Here is an 18,041-nt window from a genome sequence, read left to right on the forward strand (position 1 = left end):
CTTGGTTATATAGTGCAAATCAAAGTACTCAAATGTGTACAAAAAGATTTCAGTGGGTATATAGCTATTAAAAACAAAAAGAGAGAGAGGGATGCTGTGTTTTGTTTTTTCCTTTTTTTAAAACCCCGGCTTACTCTGTTTACACTTTTTGTCTTTCTTTTATAATTTTTTTTTTAAAATCTCAAATAAAGACAAAAATAACTCTGTTCAGAAGCTGAGCAGACCTAGCAAGAATATCATGCAGCTTGTGAAAACATCAGCAGGATTAAAAAAACAAACAAACAAACAAACAGATATAAATGTCTCATGTTAGAAGGTGCAAAGGAGATTATTTCTGAGGATGCACACAGACAATGGAAGGAATACAGTGATATTTACAGCCAGCGTTTACATGTAAACCAGAGACAGAGGTGTGAGACAGACAGCTGACGTAATGAGGCAGTACCTTAACTACTGTACAGTACACGAGAGAAGAGGGAACCCTTAAGAACTGCTTGATTGCTCTCAAAACCACATATAATTGTAGTAGTCTTAGAGTTTCAGCTAGTTTAAAGCCATTTGATGCGATTAGATTGATCCAGTATTATTTTAACGTTTATTCCAGCGGACATCTGTGGCGACACAAAAGCTCGCAGGTTGACTGCTGCTTTTTCGGATAGAGAGAAAAGACGAAAATGTAACATTTACGGGGTTTAAAATAACGTTTTAGGGATTAAGATTGCACATACGTCGAACAGTAAAAGCCCCAAACCTGCCACAGTGGTGGAAATGTAGAAAGAGAAGAGGGGGGGAAGAAAAAAACCTTTCGGCTGTGCCTTTTTAACTGCAGTCAAACCTCTACTCTCCATTTCTGGTCGGCCAATAAAAATATGGCAATGTCGTGTACGTATATAAAATATGTCTGTACATTTACTATATTTAAAACATTTACATTGTCATAGGTTATGTACACTGCTAAGTCTTTAAATGTCGGTGCGGATGAGATATGCCAACGGCTCTTAAAACTGAGAGACAACGTACCAAATCTAGGCCAAAAAGGGGTGCGTGTACCTCCATGTGAAAGTCAGTGCTACACAAGAAATAGGGGAGAGGGGCAGCAACACAAGTAGATTAGTGGTTTGTGACCAAATGAGGTCAGAGGGACACGAAGAACCAGGATTTGCCCTGACAGCATTATTTACAGTCATGCGCTCTTCTGTGAACTATTTAAAGCTTGAAAGGGTTTGCTTCATGAGTCGATCTAAACCTCTAAACGACACACACAGACATACACACACACTCACACTCCCTCGTCTTTGACGTCCAAACAGAAAGCAAAACCAAACCTGCAAACACCTACTGCACAATATATTCTGTAGATGCCTAAAGTGAAGGTCTGCTGTATGCATTGTTTTTAGGGGTGGGTGCGGGGGGATTATATTTCCACATGAACATACACACTACAATAGTACAGCAAGTATTCTTGACCTGGTATGACCTCTAAAGTTAAATCTACATGATTCGAGAGCTGATTTGTGATTTGAAAGTCGGGTCTGATTGCATATGATGTGCTCCATTGTAGCTTCAGGTGCAGCAGAATCAAGCAATTCTAATTAATGTCTCTTGATTTTACTTTGAAAGTCAATATGTGTGCGCAGGTGGCTTTCTCAGTTTGACATTTTTCCCCCTGAGTCTATTTACTGAGCCTGAGCCAGTCTGCTCCCGCAAACACGGAGGGGTATTTACATGACTCCTCCGCCCGCTGCGCCAATCCAGGCAAGGTGGTCGCCACCCCTGTGGGGGTTACTGATAACGTCCCACTTGTCCCTGTTTTGCTCGGGTCTACTCTGGCTGCTCGGGGTGGGTGTGCAGGCCGTTCTCAGGACGTGTTATGCTGTGGTGCTCCCAGAAGGCCTTGTGCAGCTGATCCACTTCGGACATCAGGGGCAGACCGATGTCCAAGTGCATCTTTAGGTTCTCCAGCCACTCCTCCAGTTTCGAGAAAGCAGGCCTGTGTATTAAGAAAGCAGACGGACACCACAGTTTGTAAACCTCTCCAATTTATTTGTATTTATCAAGTTCTTTTGTTATAAATTAAAGGGACAGTTCACCTCAAAACACAATAAAACTTGATTTTTTTGCTCAGAATTGAAAAATCCAGGTACCTGACGGGCATTTACTTGAGTTAGTCATACAACACAGTGAAGGATTTATGCTTGTTTAATCCTTTTAATGTGCTGAATTAACCAAAGTTGTTAGAATTGGACGTTTAGGCCAGTTTCAAAGGATCGAGAAAATAGTTTTTTTTGGTTGGTTAGTATCAGAAAAACCTCTTTAAATAAAAAGCTGGCTCCTGTGATAATCCAACTCTTGGTGAACTGTCCCTTTAGGTTACATGTCAAAATGAATCCGGTGTCTGACCGTTTGTCTGCATCGAGGTCACAGCACACAGCAGCCATGGGGAAGAAGGCGCGGGGACAGTTGGTGGGACAGTAGTGCTCCAGGAAACCCGAGATGTTCAGTCCAAAGTCCGTCGCTCTGGGGAGGTAGTCGGGGTCAGCATTCACCCTGCCAATGACCTGGAAAGAGCAAAAAGAGTTAAAGATCAAAGTGTCAGAAGTCTCCCCCAGTCTTGGTCAGCCCTCCAGCTGAAAACCAGCAAACCCCCCAAACAGAAGCTCATGGTGCCAGCAGACCACAACTATCATTTGTGTGCCCGTCAGCAGCCACATGAAGACTTCTTTGCTTTCCTGCCCTCTAATCCCTGTAATGTTCTCTGGATAATAACGTTCATCTGGAGAACTCATACTGGAGCTCCTACACTGTTGGGCCCAAATTATGTGGATGGTGTGTGGCCAGGCTGCAAGCCTTCATCACTGTGGCGCTGGATGCTCAGTCGGAAAGCAGTTTTCCCCCTCTAAGAAATGTGGAGTTTGGGAGAAGGAAGACTGTTCCCCTCATAAAATGTAATGGTGTGTTTCATATGAGGCTAAATTCAAGGTTTGACAGTGTTAACTTTTTCCTCTAATTACAGAATAACACCTTAGACTGGTTTTATCATCTGGAGGCCCTGAAGACATTTGAGATCTCCGGGTTTATTCATGAAAAAAATATAACTTCAGGAATTCAAAATATCCAGAGCAGCTGATGGATAGCTTACCTCGCAGAGCATGATACCAAAGGAAAAGATGTCTACTCTCTCATCGTAGCTCTTCCCTGCGATGAAAAAAGACAAAATATTTTTGGTGATCTCATACTCAATAAAATATTTGTGATTAGCACAGGTAAGCAAGGACATGGATCACTTCCTGTAGTTCATACCATGGATCATCTCTGGAGCCATCCAGTAGGGGTTTCCCACCACCGTGTATCTCTTCCGGCGGTCGGGCCTCTTGATGCCAGACAGCTTTCCCTGCGTCAGCTTTTCCCCGTTCTTGTCGTCCACCATGAGTCGAGCCAGCCCGAAGTCTGCCACCACCACTGTGTTGTTCTTTAAAGTGAAATATGCCAAAACATTTTATTTTTATGCAACAAGCATACTCACCAAAAGTCACTAAATGTGATTTTTACTACACAAAGTATTCACATTAACGACATTCACAGTATAAAATGATGTCAGATGCAATGAAATCACTTGCTGGGAGCAGGGGACAGCTTGTGTGTGAGACCACAGGCTGACAGGTTTAATGACTTGTTCACTTTTCATAAAGGAAATGGGCATATTTAGTTCATTCGCTTTACAGCTTGAGGGAAACACTGTCTGAAAAAAGCGTCAACCTGCTAGTTACTAGTTCTGGATTCACTCTTTTCACTATCAACATCATCACTTCTGAAAAAAAGACAGACATAGTGTTCAGGGATATATCTGTGGTGAATCAGCTTTAAGCTTCGCTAGTGAGCTTAAAATTAATCTCCAGGCTGTCAGGCAAACATTTTGTTGTCATGTGACACGTGTTCAGCACTCCCCTTGTTTAGGTCCGGCAAGCTGAATGTTTCTGCTTTAAGCTTCTTGTGTGGAGTGTTTTTTAAGTCGTCTTAGTCTCCCATAGCAACTGCGAACAAAGGCCTTTTTTGTTTTTGTATGAGCGAATGGCAGGTGCGCCGTCCTAAATCCTTAAAGAAAACATGCTGTATGTGCAGAGGTATGTCGGCACAAACACAAAAGTGTACAGGAAGACAAGTTCTTACCTCTCGGACTAGACAGTTGTGAGAGTTCAGGTCCCGGTGAATAATGTTCATGGAGTGCAGATATGCCTGAATGACAGACAGATAAGAGAGGAAGGAAAGGCAGGAAGAATAAAAATAAATAAACAGTCTTTTGATAATCTGTAAGTAGAACACTGCCAAGTCGAACAATACTGTCTGGGTTTATTTCAAAAAGCTCTTGCTGAATATACAATAACACAGTCATGCTTGATATGCATCACTGTACAGCTATCTGGGGGGGAATCCAGAGAACCTGTGTTCTTATCCTGCAGGAATTTATGCTCCGATTTAACCTTTATAGTAAGAAAAGTACCTCACAAGTGTTGTAGCTCACAAACATGACCACTAGAGGGAGACAACAGCAAGACTAAAGCAAAAAGTATGTGTACAGCAGATATTCAGAGTGCATCTAACAGGAAGCGGTGGTTATCTCTCACAACCACTGATCTCTACTTTTCTCTTGGCTCAACAGGATTTGATTTTTATTTATAAGGTTATGATCTTGGTTATGTTTTGTTATTGACAATACAACCGCACCATCTTCACTTCCCTCTGTATGTTTTAGAGTCTGGCAGTGTCGTGTTCTGTGTTTTTGTGTATGCAGTGGCAAAACAATAATAATGATCTAAACCACTTTCTCCATGGAGAAAAACCTTGGTTTGTTTTCCAGAGTGTATTAACAGTATATACACTCACCATCCCAGCAGCGATGTCCTTAGCAAAACTGACCCGCTGGTTCCAGGGATAGTTTGAGTCCTATAGGAAAAACCAAAACACACAACTTAATGTAACATACTGGTATAAAGTGATGAATCCCTTCTTCTTTATTTTTATTATTATCCTTATTAATAATAACCATGCTAGTCTGTGCATTGGAATTCCATATAGGAAACAAACACCCCCCCATTTGTTTACCATTTTCTTGATGATTTCCCGCAAAGTGCCTCCTTTGATGTACTCTGCGATGAAGTTGAGTCTCTTGTCTTTGTAGAGGACTCCGATGAACTTGAGCACATTGGGGTGATCCAGGCATCGCATGACTTTCACCTTAAAGACACAAATAATTATTTATTTTCACACATCTCTGGGAAAAGTCCACAGCAGCTGTAAGGGATCTTAAATATTCACAGTACAAAACTATCACCTGAACAAATTATGACAGTCAGTGTTAATATTTTTGCAATTACTTCTGCTACTTTACAAATGTGACTACACTACTGGTAAAACTAAAGTCACATGGAGGAGGCAGCACGCCACTGTTACACATGACATCTGAAATGTTTGCCTCCTTCTTTTCTAATCTTCACCGATGAGGATTACACGAGACTCAGTAATTTAAGACTTGGGCCACCTACAAACAAGCAGCCAGCACGAGTAATAATCATTGCTTAGCTGTGACTGGGGCTCATTTTACAGCGAATCTCTTTACTCACTTTTCTAATTACAAGACTCCTCACTGTTTCAACCCAATAATAAAGCTAAATACCCACTCATAATCCACAACTAAAGTGGAACCATTTTTCTGAGCTTCAAACATCCCATTTAGGAGGCAGTTAACTGGATGAATGAGGCTAATCTAGCGCCAAACAGGAACACGAGGAGTGATTCAGATCTTCAAACCCCAAAAAGCCTCACAGAAATCTGAACCTGAGTCATCCTCTGCTATCGGCTCTCTTTAGGGAGGTCGGCAGAGAGATAAAGTTTAATGTGGGCGGTAAAATAAAATCTGCCCAGCCATCATTTTTGGGAGACAGGACTATGTGAGCATAGTGAACTGATATTATTTCAAAGGGGAGTTTATGCCTTTTTAATTTCATTTTCTCTTCAGGTGTGAGACGTCTGCCTTTTTCATTTACCCCTTTCCTACATTCAGGAATGTCTCACTTTAACTACAATCTTTAGCTTTGGCTTATAGAAGAAAAAACAACAATAACTTTGGTGCACAAGCTGCTCTGTGTTATGTTTCATTCACAGTCTGAAGTCTCTGAGATTGTCTGTCTCCACTCACCTCTTTGAGGAATGTTTTTTGAGTCTCGTCATCAAAGCGGATCAGCTCTTTCATCACCATCACCTCACCCGTCTCTCTGTGTGTCACCTTTAACAAGACACAATGCACAAATCAAGTTAAGCAACACTGACTGAAGCAATGTTAAGAGACAAAACTTAAAAAAGAAAAATTCCCTGATGTGATAAATCCCCAGTCATTCCATCCGCCTTCCACTATACACTTCTTTCATCTCAATGCTTCCCCCTTCTGGATTTTTTTCAGTATGACTCGTTGCATGCTACATTTACAATGTAGCATGCAACTAATGAGTCTAAGGAGTCTCTGCCAACTCAAATCTACCTTTATGGCTTGTCCAAAGCATCCCTTCCCCAGCACTTCTCCGTGGATGAGGTCAGATGGGCGGAAGATACGGTGAGTCCGGTTTGAGACGACCCGAAGTGACTCAGACCGATTGATGTCCTTCCTCTGGGAGATTGGTGACGCGGCATTGCTGGATCCAGGCGACTTATCAGTGCTGTAACTTCGCCTAAAAGAGAGGAAAACAAAGAAATCAACCTTTTCATGAAGGAAGGTGTTCACACTTTATTAATGGGAAGATGAGAACATACATTTAACTCTTTGTAGCAAACTGTGATAAAAGTATATTAGCTGCTGCATTGATGTCTTACGTGATGATGCGGGATTTCAGGTTGCTGATGTCTGGATTGGGGGGCTGGGTGATGGGTAGGATGGGGCTGGGCCCTTCTGACAGTGGGGTGGACAACGGACCGTCCACCTGGTCCTCAGCCTCCGTGGAGCCTCCCTCCTGTCCCGACTGGCTGTGAGGGTCGTGTTCGATGGTGAGCTGCAGCAGCCGGCTCGTTTCCTGGATCAGCAGGTCAATCTGGAGAAGAAGAGACAGATCAGACAGGATGGTCAGATCAAAAAGTGAACGGCACTAATGCATTTCAAAACTTAAAAGGATATATCGGCTCATTGAAGTGCTCTGGTTGGATTTGCTTATAAGTGCAGGGTTAGATGAAGCACTCATGCTTCAGTAACTTCCCTTATGAATTTACTGAAACATTTATTTATTTAAACAGCTGGTTATATTATTAAGTCTCATCTTGCCACTGGAAATCCTCAAAAGCTGAAGATGGATATCATCCCATTTTCCTCCAAAACAATAGGAACACAGAGAACCGCCTGAGTGAAACTAAAGCATCATCTTTTAGCAGCAAACACATAAAAATAGTGATGAATACCTCATCCAGAGGAACGTTGTGAATGGGCGTCCCATTAATTTCTAAGATCCGGTCTCCAACGTGAATGGAATTTTTCACATCTGGGCTGATGCAGTCGGCATCCACCCTGGAAACAAAAAGAAATCTCCTTAAACACCTTTGTACACACAGGGGACATTTTTCTTTTAGTATTGTCCAGAGAGCAGATAAGTCTGAGCTCATTTGAATAACAGTGACTATCCTTCCACTCTATTATACATTTTAAATGAATCTCATCTATCACTCTGGCCTCCATTTATAAATCCCCCTCCTTTATCCTTTGTCCTCCACCATTAACCTTCCCTAATGCTGCATCTCTTAACTCCTTCCGCCTTTCCTCTTCATTTTCCACTTGCTCTACATTCCACAAACTGAAACACGATATTCATTTTATCCACAAAACACAAACGTGGCTCACTGGGAGACTCTAACGGTGTGTCCATGTTCGGGACTGTAGCTGTTGGTCGGGCTTAGCGGCTGGTCAATTGCCACGGAGAAACCGCGCCCTTTGCGTCCATTGTTGCCATCAGCGGAGGCCGGGATGGACACCAGTGTGACCGTGTGAGGGATCCGTGAGCATGGCGAGTCCGGTAGCGACACCGGGGTCACGATGGTCTGGTAGTAGCAGTGACCACTGGAGCCAGAGAGGAAGAGAAGTAGAGATTAAAAATAGAATTTATTTTTATTTTATTTATTTTTCTAAAAATGAGAACAGCAGTAATAAAACAGATAATAGGAATCCTCGTGAGGTTTGTATGAAAAATCAACTTCTCATTACAATAATTTTCACAGTGTCACATGTTGCTTCGGCTCAGCCAAGACAACACTGTACACTCATTGTTTTGAGTCAGGTTGACCTTTGATAAGTCAGAATGTTATGAAGTGACTAATAACCTATGAGGTGATGCCCCCCCCCCAACTGTAAAGCTGTTGCTGATATCCTTTCTGTGTCATGTCAGTCAGCAACATGCGACTCTCTCATTGAATGTAATGATCTGAGAAAACACCAGCTCTCAAGGTGAGTAATTCAAAGGTATTGTGGGGGAGGTGCCATAGTTCTGTAGATTTAGGCTGTCTCAGTGTCTTCTGTCTCTCATGTAACCCCAGACTCACTGTTCTTGTTGAATCTAAGTCTTTATGGACACTGCGATGTCATTATGTTGCTGCAGAATACAATTAGCCGCCTCTCTCGTGATATTCTTTGATAGATACAGTCTGAAACTTGTGACAAGAACATTAAAGCAACCCTGGAGCTATTGGAAGCTGGCAACTAACAATATGATGTTCAAACTGCAGCTACTGTTTATATGATAATAAAAGCATTCTTCTCCCAGTTTAATGGTTTTATGACTTGTTTCATGCTTAAACCACACTCAGATATGAGCATGTCTTCTGCCAGTTGTCACCAGTTTGTCATAATGTTAACAAAAAGCCCTTTGAAGCCAGAAATAAGCGAAATAAATTTGAGATTTTGTCAATCAACAGCAGCTTATGGCACACTTTCAAGCTTTCCTACAGATTCTGAGCGGATTAGCTTATGGCAGAGGATGAAACTGGAGAAAGATCATGAGTACTAGTTTCACAGGCTATGATGGATGTGACACATAAAGCAAGCGCCTCAGCTTTTTTGTTTAAACTTTACAGTGACGGATGCTCACCAGTACAGTTTAGATCTCTCCACCAGAGCGTATGTGTCTCCATCACCGATGAACGATCGGCAGTTCAGACATGTGAAGCATTCTGGGTGATATTTCTGTTCCCCTGCGACCTGTTAAAAAACACACATACATGCAAACACATAAATGAACATGTAAACAGAGTGGTGGAGTCCGATGTTAAATAGATTTTTCTCCTATCTAAAGACGAAAAATGTAGCAATATTTCAGGGTTTTTGAGCAACAAGCAACACGAGGCTGCCTCTGGAAAGAAGGGCGAGATCTGGTGATTGAGGGTAATCATTAGTCTCATGCACAAACATCGAGTTTGCTGCTGCCAGATGCCCTCCAGAGCTCGGGGCAGTTTTGCAAACAAGAGAGAGAATTGAGTTATGGCCAATAAAGAAAACAGACCAGCCGATAATTCATACTGGCAGCTCTGAGGGTGAAGCTCTGGGTGTTCCTCAGACCAGAGACCACTAACATGACCAGAAAAATCAAGCATCAACACCCCCACTTTTAATGCCGCTCCCTGTCCTTGCTTGTTGCGACACTCATCGACTAAAATAATCGATTAAGTAGCCTTCGATGTATTATTATCGACTCCTTCAGGTAATGTGGCGCCTGTCCGTGCAAACGACCCACCCGCTCAAAGGCTTAATGATTAAACATGAGACATGAAATTAAGTACCTAAGGTCAAGCCCATGAGAGCCATTTGCTCCCCAGAGGCTGTGCTTGTTAGTCCATTTTTTGCTTTTAGTGGCAGAAATTTTTGGAGGGAGTGGACCCCTTGACAGCACTCCTCAACTGCACTGATTTACAATGCTAATGAGATACAGGAGGACTAAGAAGGGGCACCGCGTGGAGGAGAGCTGGACAAAGAATAATCAATCACATGCAAACAGAATTTACTCATTCAGCTGTTCCGTTATTTAACTTTCTGATAAACTAGTGGAGAAATAATCACCAGAATACCTGATGAAATATTAACGTTGACTGTGCCCCTGCAATACTGCATATGATTCAGGTCATTATAAAAAGGACTCATGGCTGCAAACCTGAATCAGCCTCTAAGCAGAACTACTTTTAAATGGTAGTAAACCTAAAAACAGAGAGGGGAAAAGTGAAGATCAAAGAATCAATGAAAACCTCCGTCTACAGCCATATGTCGACTACTCCTCCCTCCTGGGAAAACAGCAGTGAAGACACACAAACAAGTAAACACATGTCGAGGCCTTGAGCTGCAGCAAGGGAGACCCCGCAATTAATTTATGGCTTTTTAAAGTAATTCAGCTCCTTCCAGCTACACAGCAATAAAATATGCCCCCATCCTGACTTATTTGTATGTTAAATATTTCAGTTTCTGCTTTTGAAGTTAAAAACAACAAAAGTTAGAGTCTGCCACTAACAGGAGAATAAGAGTCGACTTGTATCCTAAGAACAAAAGAGGAGAAAATAGAAAATAGGCTCTGTAATGGACACAGGGAACGAGGCAGCTGCGAGGTTAATCGACCAGCTTAACATCTTTATTCGTCAACTAAGCAGTCACAAAAAGAGGAGCCATAAAAATTACACCGTGACTTCGAAAGGACATGTAAACACAACCTAAAGCAGCAAGTGCTGTGAGAATGGGAGATCATTGTAAAGTTAAACACAAAAGCTGCCCGATTATTTTTAGCGCCACATTTTCTCTAAGGTGTAGATTTCTCTTAGGTGCAGCCCTGCAAATAAATTAAGAAGACAGGAAGAGAGGACAGCTGGACGGAGATGAAACGGACGTGTGGCTCTGCACGCCCTGACTCTGTGGCGGCCATTTGCTTGCTATGCAGACACAACAGACACACACACCCTCTTTAAACCCGCATGTGACAGGCGACAGCTGCTCCCCTCACACTTAGGACGTGGTCTCCCTCTAAAGTGTGGATTGAGTGATTAAAAATAAAGGACAAAAGATGAAATACGAAATCACTCAATGGAAAAAAGAAAAAGAAAAAAAGGTTTGAGAAACACCAAATGCATTAATACACCACTGGTTCCACATCCTATCCTGACATAAGGTCTGTGGGCGTGTGTCGAGTCTGCATTAGCTCATAGTCATGCTCAAGAGTGTGTGCGATGGTGTGCGCTAGCCTCGTGTCCTCTTCGAGTGAACACAAACCAAACAGAGAACACATGTCTGCCTGGGGGGGAGAGGAAGTGGGTCCACGGGGTCCAGGAGTAACCGGGTCAAGCTGCCGTTACTCTGCTGCCACGTGCGCCATGTTCATGGGATGACAGAGAGAAATGAAGCTAAAGAACAGTTGAGGTCTTTGCAGCTTCTGTGCTCAAATGTTTATACTAATGATGTTTTTAAAGAGTGTGGAGTTTACTAAAAGTGCAGTTTTAATGCTAATTTCTTCTACATGTATATATGTAATTCTATATATAACATTCATGAAGGAAGTTGGTTTGTTTGGTGTCATTAACAGCCTAGTGCACTGTAACTTGAAATTAGTTTATTTAATCTTCTCAATTAGTTTAATATTCAGCAAACTGATAGAAGTTAGCTACACAACAGCTACACTTGCCAAATAGTTGGTACATTATTTGTTACTAAGTCTAATCATAAGAGTTATTAAACGCTGGTTCTCTTCTACAGTCTGCCTTGCCGTGTCCGATCACGGCAGATGGCTTCTCTTTCCCTTAACCTGGTTTTCTTCCTGTTAAAACAGAGTTTTTCCTTTACACCGTCACCAGGTGTTTGCTCATAGGGGTTGTTCGATTGTTGACATTTTCTCTCTATTACTGTAGATATTATAAAGCACCTTGAGGCCGCTGTTGTTGTGATTAAGTGGCATATAAGTAACACAGAATTTAATTGAAATGACTTGAATTGAATTGAATGACTCATCTCTACATCAAAACTATTTTTTAGCTTCTTTCCAAGATGTGGATTAAGCCTAATCCCAGGTAAAAAAAAAAAAAAGAAAGAAAGAAAGAAAAAAAAAGTTTTTGTGTTCTGGCTAATCCATGTCTGGGGAACTGGGCACTTGAAACAAGTTTTAAACAAGTTTTAACCAAGCTGGGTAAATCTTACAACACACAGGCTAAATGTTAGAAGAGCTCATACAAGTGAATCTAACAAAAGTCATGTTTGGAGAGAAGCCTTTAATTTAGTAGCAGAATTTCATCATCAGCGTGTGAAACAGAATCAAGGAGAGTCTTCATGTTAAATTGTGAAAGTCATTGCTGGAAAGTTTCTTCACAATGACCTCATCATCTTGTTTTTACTATATCACACTATATGTAGATAAAAGTATCTACTGTCTGACACATCAGTACTTAAGTTTTTGTTTTGTTTTTTAAATTCTATTATCTGAATTTTCTCCAAACACTGAGGATCCCTCAAGTTTAAAGAGCTCACTCCTTAAACAGTTTAGCATACATCATCACCACATTATTAAGTGGTTGCAGTCTGCGGGGTTTTTCTGGTGAAGAAGTACTGATGAGGTGATGGGGAAGAAAAAATTCTAAGTAGTTTCGAGTGTTACCTCATTACCACCAACGTGTGACCGTCACCCACAGACACTTTTAGGTTAATGTAGCCTTCAAACTTTGTTTGTTTTTTAATGATTTATAAGTGCAACCTTAGAGTGGCTGTGGAATGTGAAGTGACCCTTGGAGGTTGTTTTTTAGGAATTTACAACAGTGTAATACTCTCAGTGACAGATAAAACAACAACACTGAGGCCTGAGTAAATACAGTTATAATTAGCATGTAGATTATGTTACAAACACATGGGCTGAAAAAACTAAGGCAGACCAGTGGCGGCAGTTCCTTATATAAAATTTCAAAGACACGTTTTTACAGTTAACAGTCTCTCATTTCTATTTCATACGTCATGTTCCAACCCAAATCATTTAGTTCTTGTTTTGCTCCGGTTTTGCTTCAAGATCTTTCATATCTTCTTCGTGACATTTTTCCATTTCCATCACATCATTTCACATTTTCCTCACTGATTATCTTTACTAATGAAAGCCTTATACAAAGCCTTATACAGCAATGAATACAAAGGACCACAAACAGATGCCACATGTCTGATCGCAGACGTGAAGAACTTTCTAGAAAACAGCAGGGCCAAAGCACTGGGAAGTTGACACACTGATCTCACGTCTTAAGTGAAGACATAATGATTTTTATGAAACTATATTAACAGCAAAGTAAATGTGAGATGTTTAATGAGAAAAAACTTGAATATATTTGAATATATTGTTTTTTAACTTATCTATTTAAGGAATACATTAGTGGAAATCTGATGCCTCTGGGACACCACAAGAACACAGTCAAAGGATAACGTCACCAGACGCTTGCAGGTCTGCATATCCAAACCATTGACTATTTGTACAAATTTCCTAGGCATACACACCAAACATGAATAAAGGTGCACCCATTCTGAAACATATCAACAACGCAAAGGGTGACTCTGAATGGACTCACAGGATTATAGGAGATCTGGCTTTGCTTAAACCCGTCCTTGATGTAATGAACTTTCCTCTGAGGCATCCTACATGAGCTAAACAGAAATACGCAGTCCATATGTGACTGAGTTCACTGAAAGCAAAACAAAATTTTAATAGCTGTGTTTAAAAAAATGACATCATGTGGGGGAATAGTCAGAAGAGCATGTGTATCTGATACCTGATTTGCTGCACTGAGATTGAGCTACAACTGGGTCAAATACTAAAATCTGTCAAAGGGATTTCCTAAAGCTTTAACACAGAGTATGATCAAGATGCTGCACAAAACTGCAATCAAAGCTGGCTAAACAGAAATCAAGTAAAAAGAAGATGAAGCTACAGTACACATCATTTAAGCAAACATAATTAGACTGAAAGGCTGACAGGGAAGACAGTGGGTCACACTGATGCTGTCTGAATGGAAACCCCCTTCCGTCACAAACCGTACAGTGCCACAGCATACCCTGGCCTCCGCTTTGGAAAGCTGCTATTCAGCCTGTCGGCCCCCCTCCCTCTCTTTCTGCAAGTCTCAAATCCACTTTCATTAAAAATAAATAAATAAATGAAAATGTCCTGACAGTGATTTTTAAAAATAATCTTTTTGAATGTGCTAGCACTTTTATGTGAGGAAGAACGCATCCTAAAAATAGCATGTGTGCCATGGCTCATCACATTTTCATGACACTGGAGCAGAAAAAAAGACGCATATCTGTAATTAGAAAAAGCAATACACTGACCCAGTTTAAAGGGACACACAAAACACACCATATTTCATGCTCTGGCTTTAACATTAAAGAGGCATGCTGGAACAAGACTGTGCAGAAGCAACCGGCAAACTATCTGAACCAGCTTAGAGACCTGCTTCGCTGCCTCCCCGCCGGCTCATGAATACTATAAATCAATCAGAAGACACCCAGAGTGTCAGCATCAGCATCAGCATCAGCAGCGAATAGGCTCACCTTCTTATCCCTTTTCCACAGCCTGAGACAGCAGAAGCTCCAGAAAAATAAATCTCCCACCATGTCAACGGGAGCCGGCGTCTCTCCTCTTCGCTGTTCTAGTTCATTCTACTGAGGCAGGCGATTTCCCCCGCTGTCATAACAAAACACTGGCAGCAGCCAAAGCAGGCAGCAAGAGAGCACTGAGAGGGGGAGGAGAGAGCGAGCAGCCCACGCCTATGCAGCTGAGCTCATCTCTGAATCAGTGCCACTCCTCCTCTCCCCCCCAACCACTCTGCCTTCCCCTTCTCTCTCGCTCACTTTTGCTATGACATCATCGTTTCCTGTTTGGCCCAGCCCACTCTTGTACACGCTGTCAGCTTGCCGGCTGCTTCGCACCCCCTCCGCCCAACCCCCCACGGTGTCTTCAGAGAATTCCTTCCCTCTCCCCCTATTCCTGTAATCACATTTTGAAAGCGGCAACAGTCACAGGCCTGACTTATTGAATGTTATGCTATGGAAAGTTGTTTTTTGTTTTTTTAGGTTGGACTAATTTGTTTGTGTTGCATGTTTAATTTAGTGTTGTGCTGAACTAGGTAAAGTGAATACACTGGGCTTGTTATTTTCTTCCTCTAAACAAAAAAACTAAAATTGCAATTACTGATTCTTTTCAAATCTCAAATATTAATAGTAAAGCAAACCACAGTGAAAGCAAGCCACAAGCTTACTATTCAACCAAATCAACAAAACTAGTAAAACCCAAGTAAAAATAATACAGCCTAAAAATAATAACGTAATAGCAGCAAACATTTTAGAAGTTAAACCTTTAAAAACTGTTTAATATAATAATTAATATTTTATTTTAAGTGTTTTTTCTGACCAACTAAAGCTTCATTCAACATCCTGCAGATCGATGGAAATGCATAACTAAATAGTAAATACTTTTTAAGTCTTGTCCTATGCTAATGTCAGATTACAACAGGCAGGATTTCACCACATAAAGTTGAAAAAAAGTTCAGAGACAGCTCTTTGTTACTGTAAAATAGGTGTGTCCTATTGCGCTTTTCCCGTCTTAGCTTGTACAGAACAGTTCGGCACAAACATGTCGTGCATGCCAAGAAGTCCAAGTCTCTGCCCTCACTTTAGACCGGTGCTGGAGGACCATCTGAGTGTGCACTGTGCAGATATTAATAGACATTCAGACCCATTCACGCTAAAGTGGTGGAGACAGACTGCAGTGAGAGACAGCTGCCAGGCAAGCATATGATATGGATTCATATTATCTTAATAATGTGATTATTGGAAGGTCTAGTGACAAAAAGCTTTTATAATGATTCCAAACTTTGCTAATCTAATAGCAATACACAGTACATGGGAGTCAAGATTCAATATAAAGAATGTCTCTTGCAAAAGGTCCTAGGCCAAGTCAGCATTAACCAAGCAGGGTTTTTGTTGGTAGGAGAGACTGAAGCTCTAGGAAAATAATCAGTAAAGGTTTTCACACAGAAATGCAAACAAATTATATAACAAGGCATACACAGTTCTCACAGATATATGTTAATGCTAAGTCAGAGACAGAGCTCCTGGGATTCTTTAATTTTAACCTTTATACCCACTTAACAATCTCACTTGTGACACTGTAGCCAGGATGTAAAGTGTACAAAAGTATGGTTAGTTACACTCACTGGACATTTTTTATATATACCTATTTAAGCTGTTGTTAAATGTCTAATTAGCCAGTCACATGCCAGGATGCATACAGCATGCATTTAGGCATGTACACGGTCAAGATGACCTCTGAAGTTCAAAGTGAGCTTCATGATCAGGAAGAAAGGTGATTTAAGTGACTTTGAATGTGCCGTGGTTGTTGATTCCACATGGGCTAGTTTTGTATTTCAGAACTCGCTGAAAGAAAAACCACACTTTGTGCCACTCCTGTCAACTTAGAACTGGAAAGTGAGGTCTTATTTTCAAATGCAGGAGCGTACTCTACTCATACTCAGCAAGCTCAGTGAGCAGTCATTAAGTATTTAATTTCCCATCTGATAAAGTTACTGTCATGCACTGGAGGAAATTCACCCTCTGTTCACCAGGTGGTTATTTTTATAATGCTATGATGTCACTAGAAAATTATGAACTGAGTATTTTCTCAGAAATGTCACTAGAATAGGATACAACAAGTATGTTATGAAGTAAATATCCTTTTAATTAGGATTGTGTTATATTCTTTAAGAAGCTGATTTCATGAGTAATAAAACAAACTTCCTTAAATTATTACACTCTGTGGAAACGATGCAGAGATATTAACCCAATTACCAGATGAACGCTGGGAAGTCTGAAATATTCTGTAATATATTTCCAGCTGTAAGCAAAGCAAGGTTCGGGACTTTAATCAACTTTAGATAAATCTACATACAAACTGCTGTAAAACAAAGAACTAAATACAATCCGTGAGGTATTCAACTAGAAAGAATTAGCAACAGGAGTGAAAAACTGCATCAGTAACCTGTATAGTGTGTGACACTAAACTGGCCTCTTTGCAGAAAGCAAAAGTTAAGTTCAGTCCAAGCTGCAGGCACAGAACTCAGAAGTGAAACCCAACAGCCCACAGCTACCCTACGGGGGGGAATTCAGCCCACAGAGGTGGCTGTTCTCATCAGTGTTTCCACACCGGGAAGAGGAAATGATAAACAAGTGTCTTAACACATTTTACTGAAGGCCATTTGCAGATTACTATGTCTGATTAAAATATTTAAAACAGGGAAGTGATCGTAACATAATCTATTTCCTGCCATCAAACAGGGCACAGTGTGAGAACCTGGCCTCTGAGAGGGAGTTCATATTCAGACTTCAAAATACGATGCAAATTAAAGAGATTACAACATGCTGAAAGAGAGCTTTAAACCAGTTAGTTACTGATGAGATCAACGGCTGCTCTCGAAAAAGCAGTACCACAATCTGAACTGCAGCATCTTAGACATATGTTTTGGCAACACATTAGATGTATCTGTCCTCACTTAGTGGCAAAAGAATCATCAGGCAGTTACAGAAACAACTGGCAGACTCCCATGTACACACAAGACACATCAGACCAGTGGGAGTTGGTAAAGTTCAGTGTAGATCTGGGACTTTCCACTGGTTTTACAGCCAACCCAGACACAAGTATTACTTAATATTAACTAAAAATGAAAAGCAACATTTGTATACCCTCACTCAACCTAAATCTGCTGAACAGTTCAAATGAAAAACTATGTACACAAATGCCTATATTTCATCATTTAACTTATTTTAATATAATAAGCTAATCTATGTAATCATTAACACCGCACAAAGTTTCAGATACATCTGACTGAGTGAAACTGAAAACAACAGTAACGTGTCAAGAACACAACAGAAGTACAGCACATGTTGTAACAGGGTTTTGAAATTCTCATAAAGGAACACATGATGCCAAAGAAAAGAAAAGAAAATTCCAAAGACTCACAAACACTTGTGA

At 40.9% G+C, this 18,041-nt stretch overlaps 1 protein-coding gene across 1 annotated transcript in view; it reads right to left on the minus strand.

Moving 5' to 3' along the window:
- Nucleotides 1-249: 249 nt before the first annotated feature.
- The window catches only part of limk1a (LIM domain kinase 1a), a 51,789-nt gene continuing 33,997 nt past the window's right edge, over nt 250-18,041 (minus strand). The window contains exons 4-16 of the mRNA XM_085370119.1: nt 9,114-9,223; nt 7,874-8,089; nt 7,438-7,543; nt 6,862-7,076; nt 6,533-6,719; nt 6,194-6,280; nt 5,101-5,232; nt 4,882-4,941; nt 4,168-4,233; nt 3,301-3,469; nt 3,140-3,195; nt 2,401-2,558; nt 250-1,990 (exon numbers count right to left, since the gene is read on the minus strand). Coding sequence (XP_085226245.1) covers nt 1,822-1,990; nt 2,401-2,558; nt 3,140-3,195; nt 3,301-3,469; nt 4,168-4,233; nt 4,882-4,941; nt 5,101-5,232; nt 6,194-6,280; nt 6,533-6,719; nt 6,862-7,076; nt 7,438-7,543; nt 7,874-8,089; nt 9,114-9,223 — 1,731 coding nt within the window. The 3' untranslated portion in view covers nt 250-1,821. The remainder of the gene's footprint in view (nt 1,991-2,400; nt 2,559-3,139; nt 3,196-3,300; nt 3,470-4,167; nt 4,234-4,881; nt 4,942-5,100; nt 5,233-6,193; nt 6,281-6,532; nt 6,720-6,861; nt 7,077-7,437; nt 7,544-7,873; nt 8,090-9,113; nt 9,224-18,041) is intronic.

This window comes from Diplotaxodon limnothrissa, linkage group LG14 (genome assembly GCF_057381915.1).
Source record: "Diplotaxodon limnothrissa isolate DT_005_m linkage group LG14, D_limnothrissa_male_GT1.1, whole genome shotgun sequence".
NCBI classification, from domain to species: Eukaryota; Metazoa; Chordata; class Actinopteri; order Cichliformes; family Cichlidae; genus Diplotaxodon; species Diplotaxodon limnothrissa.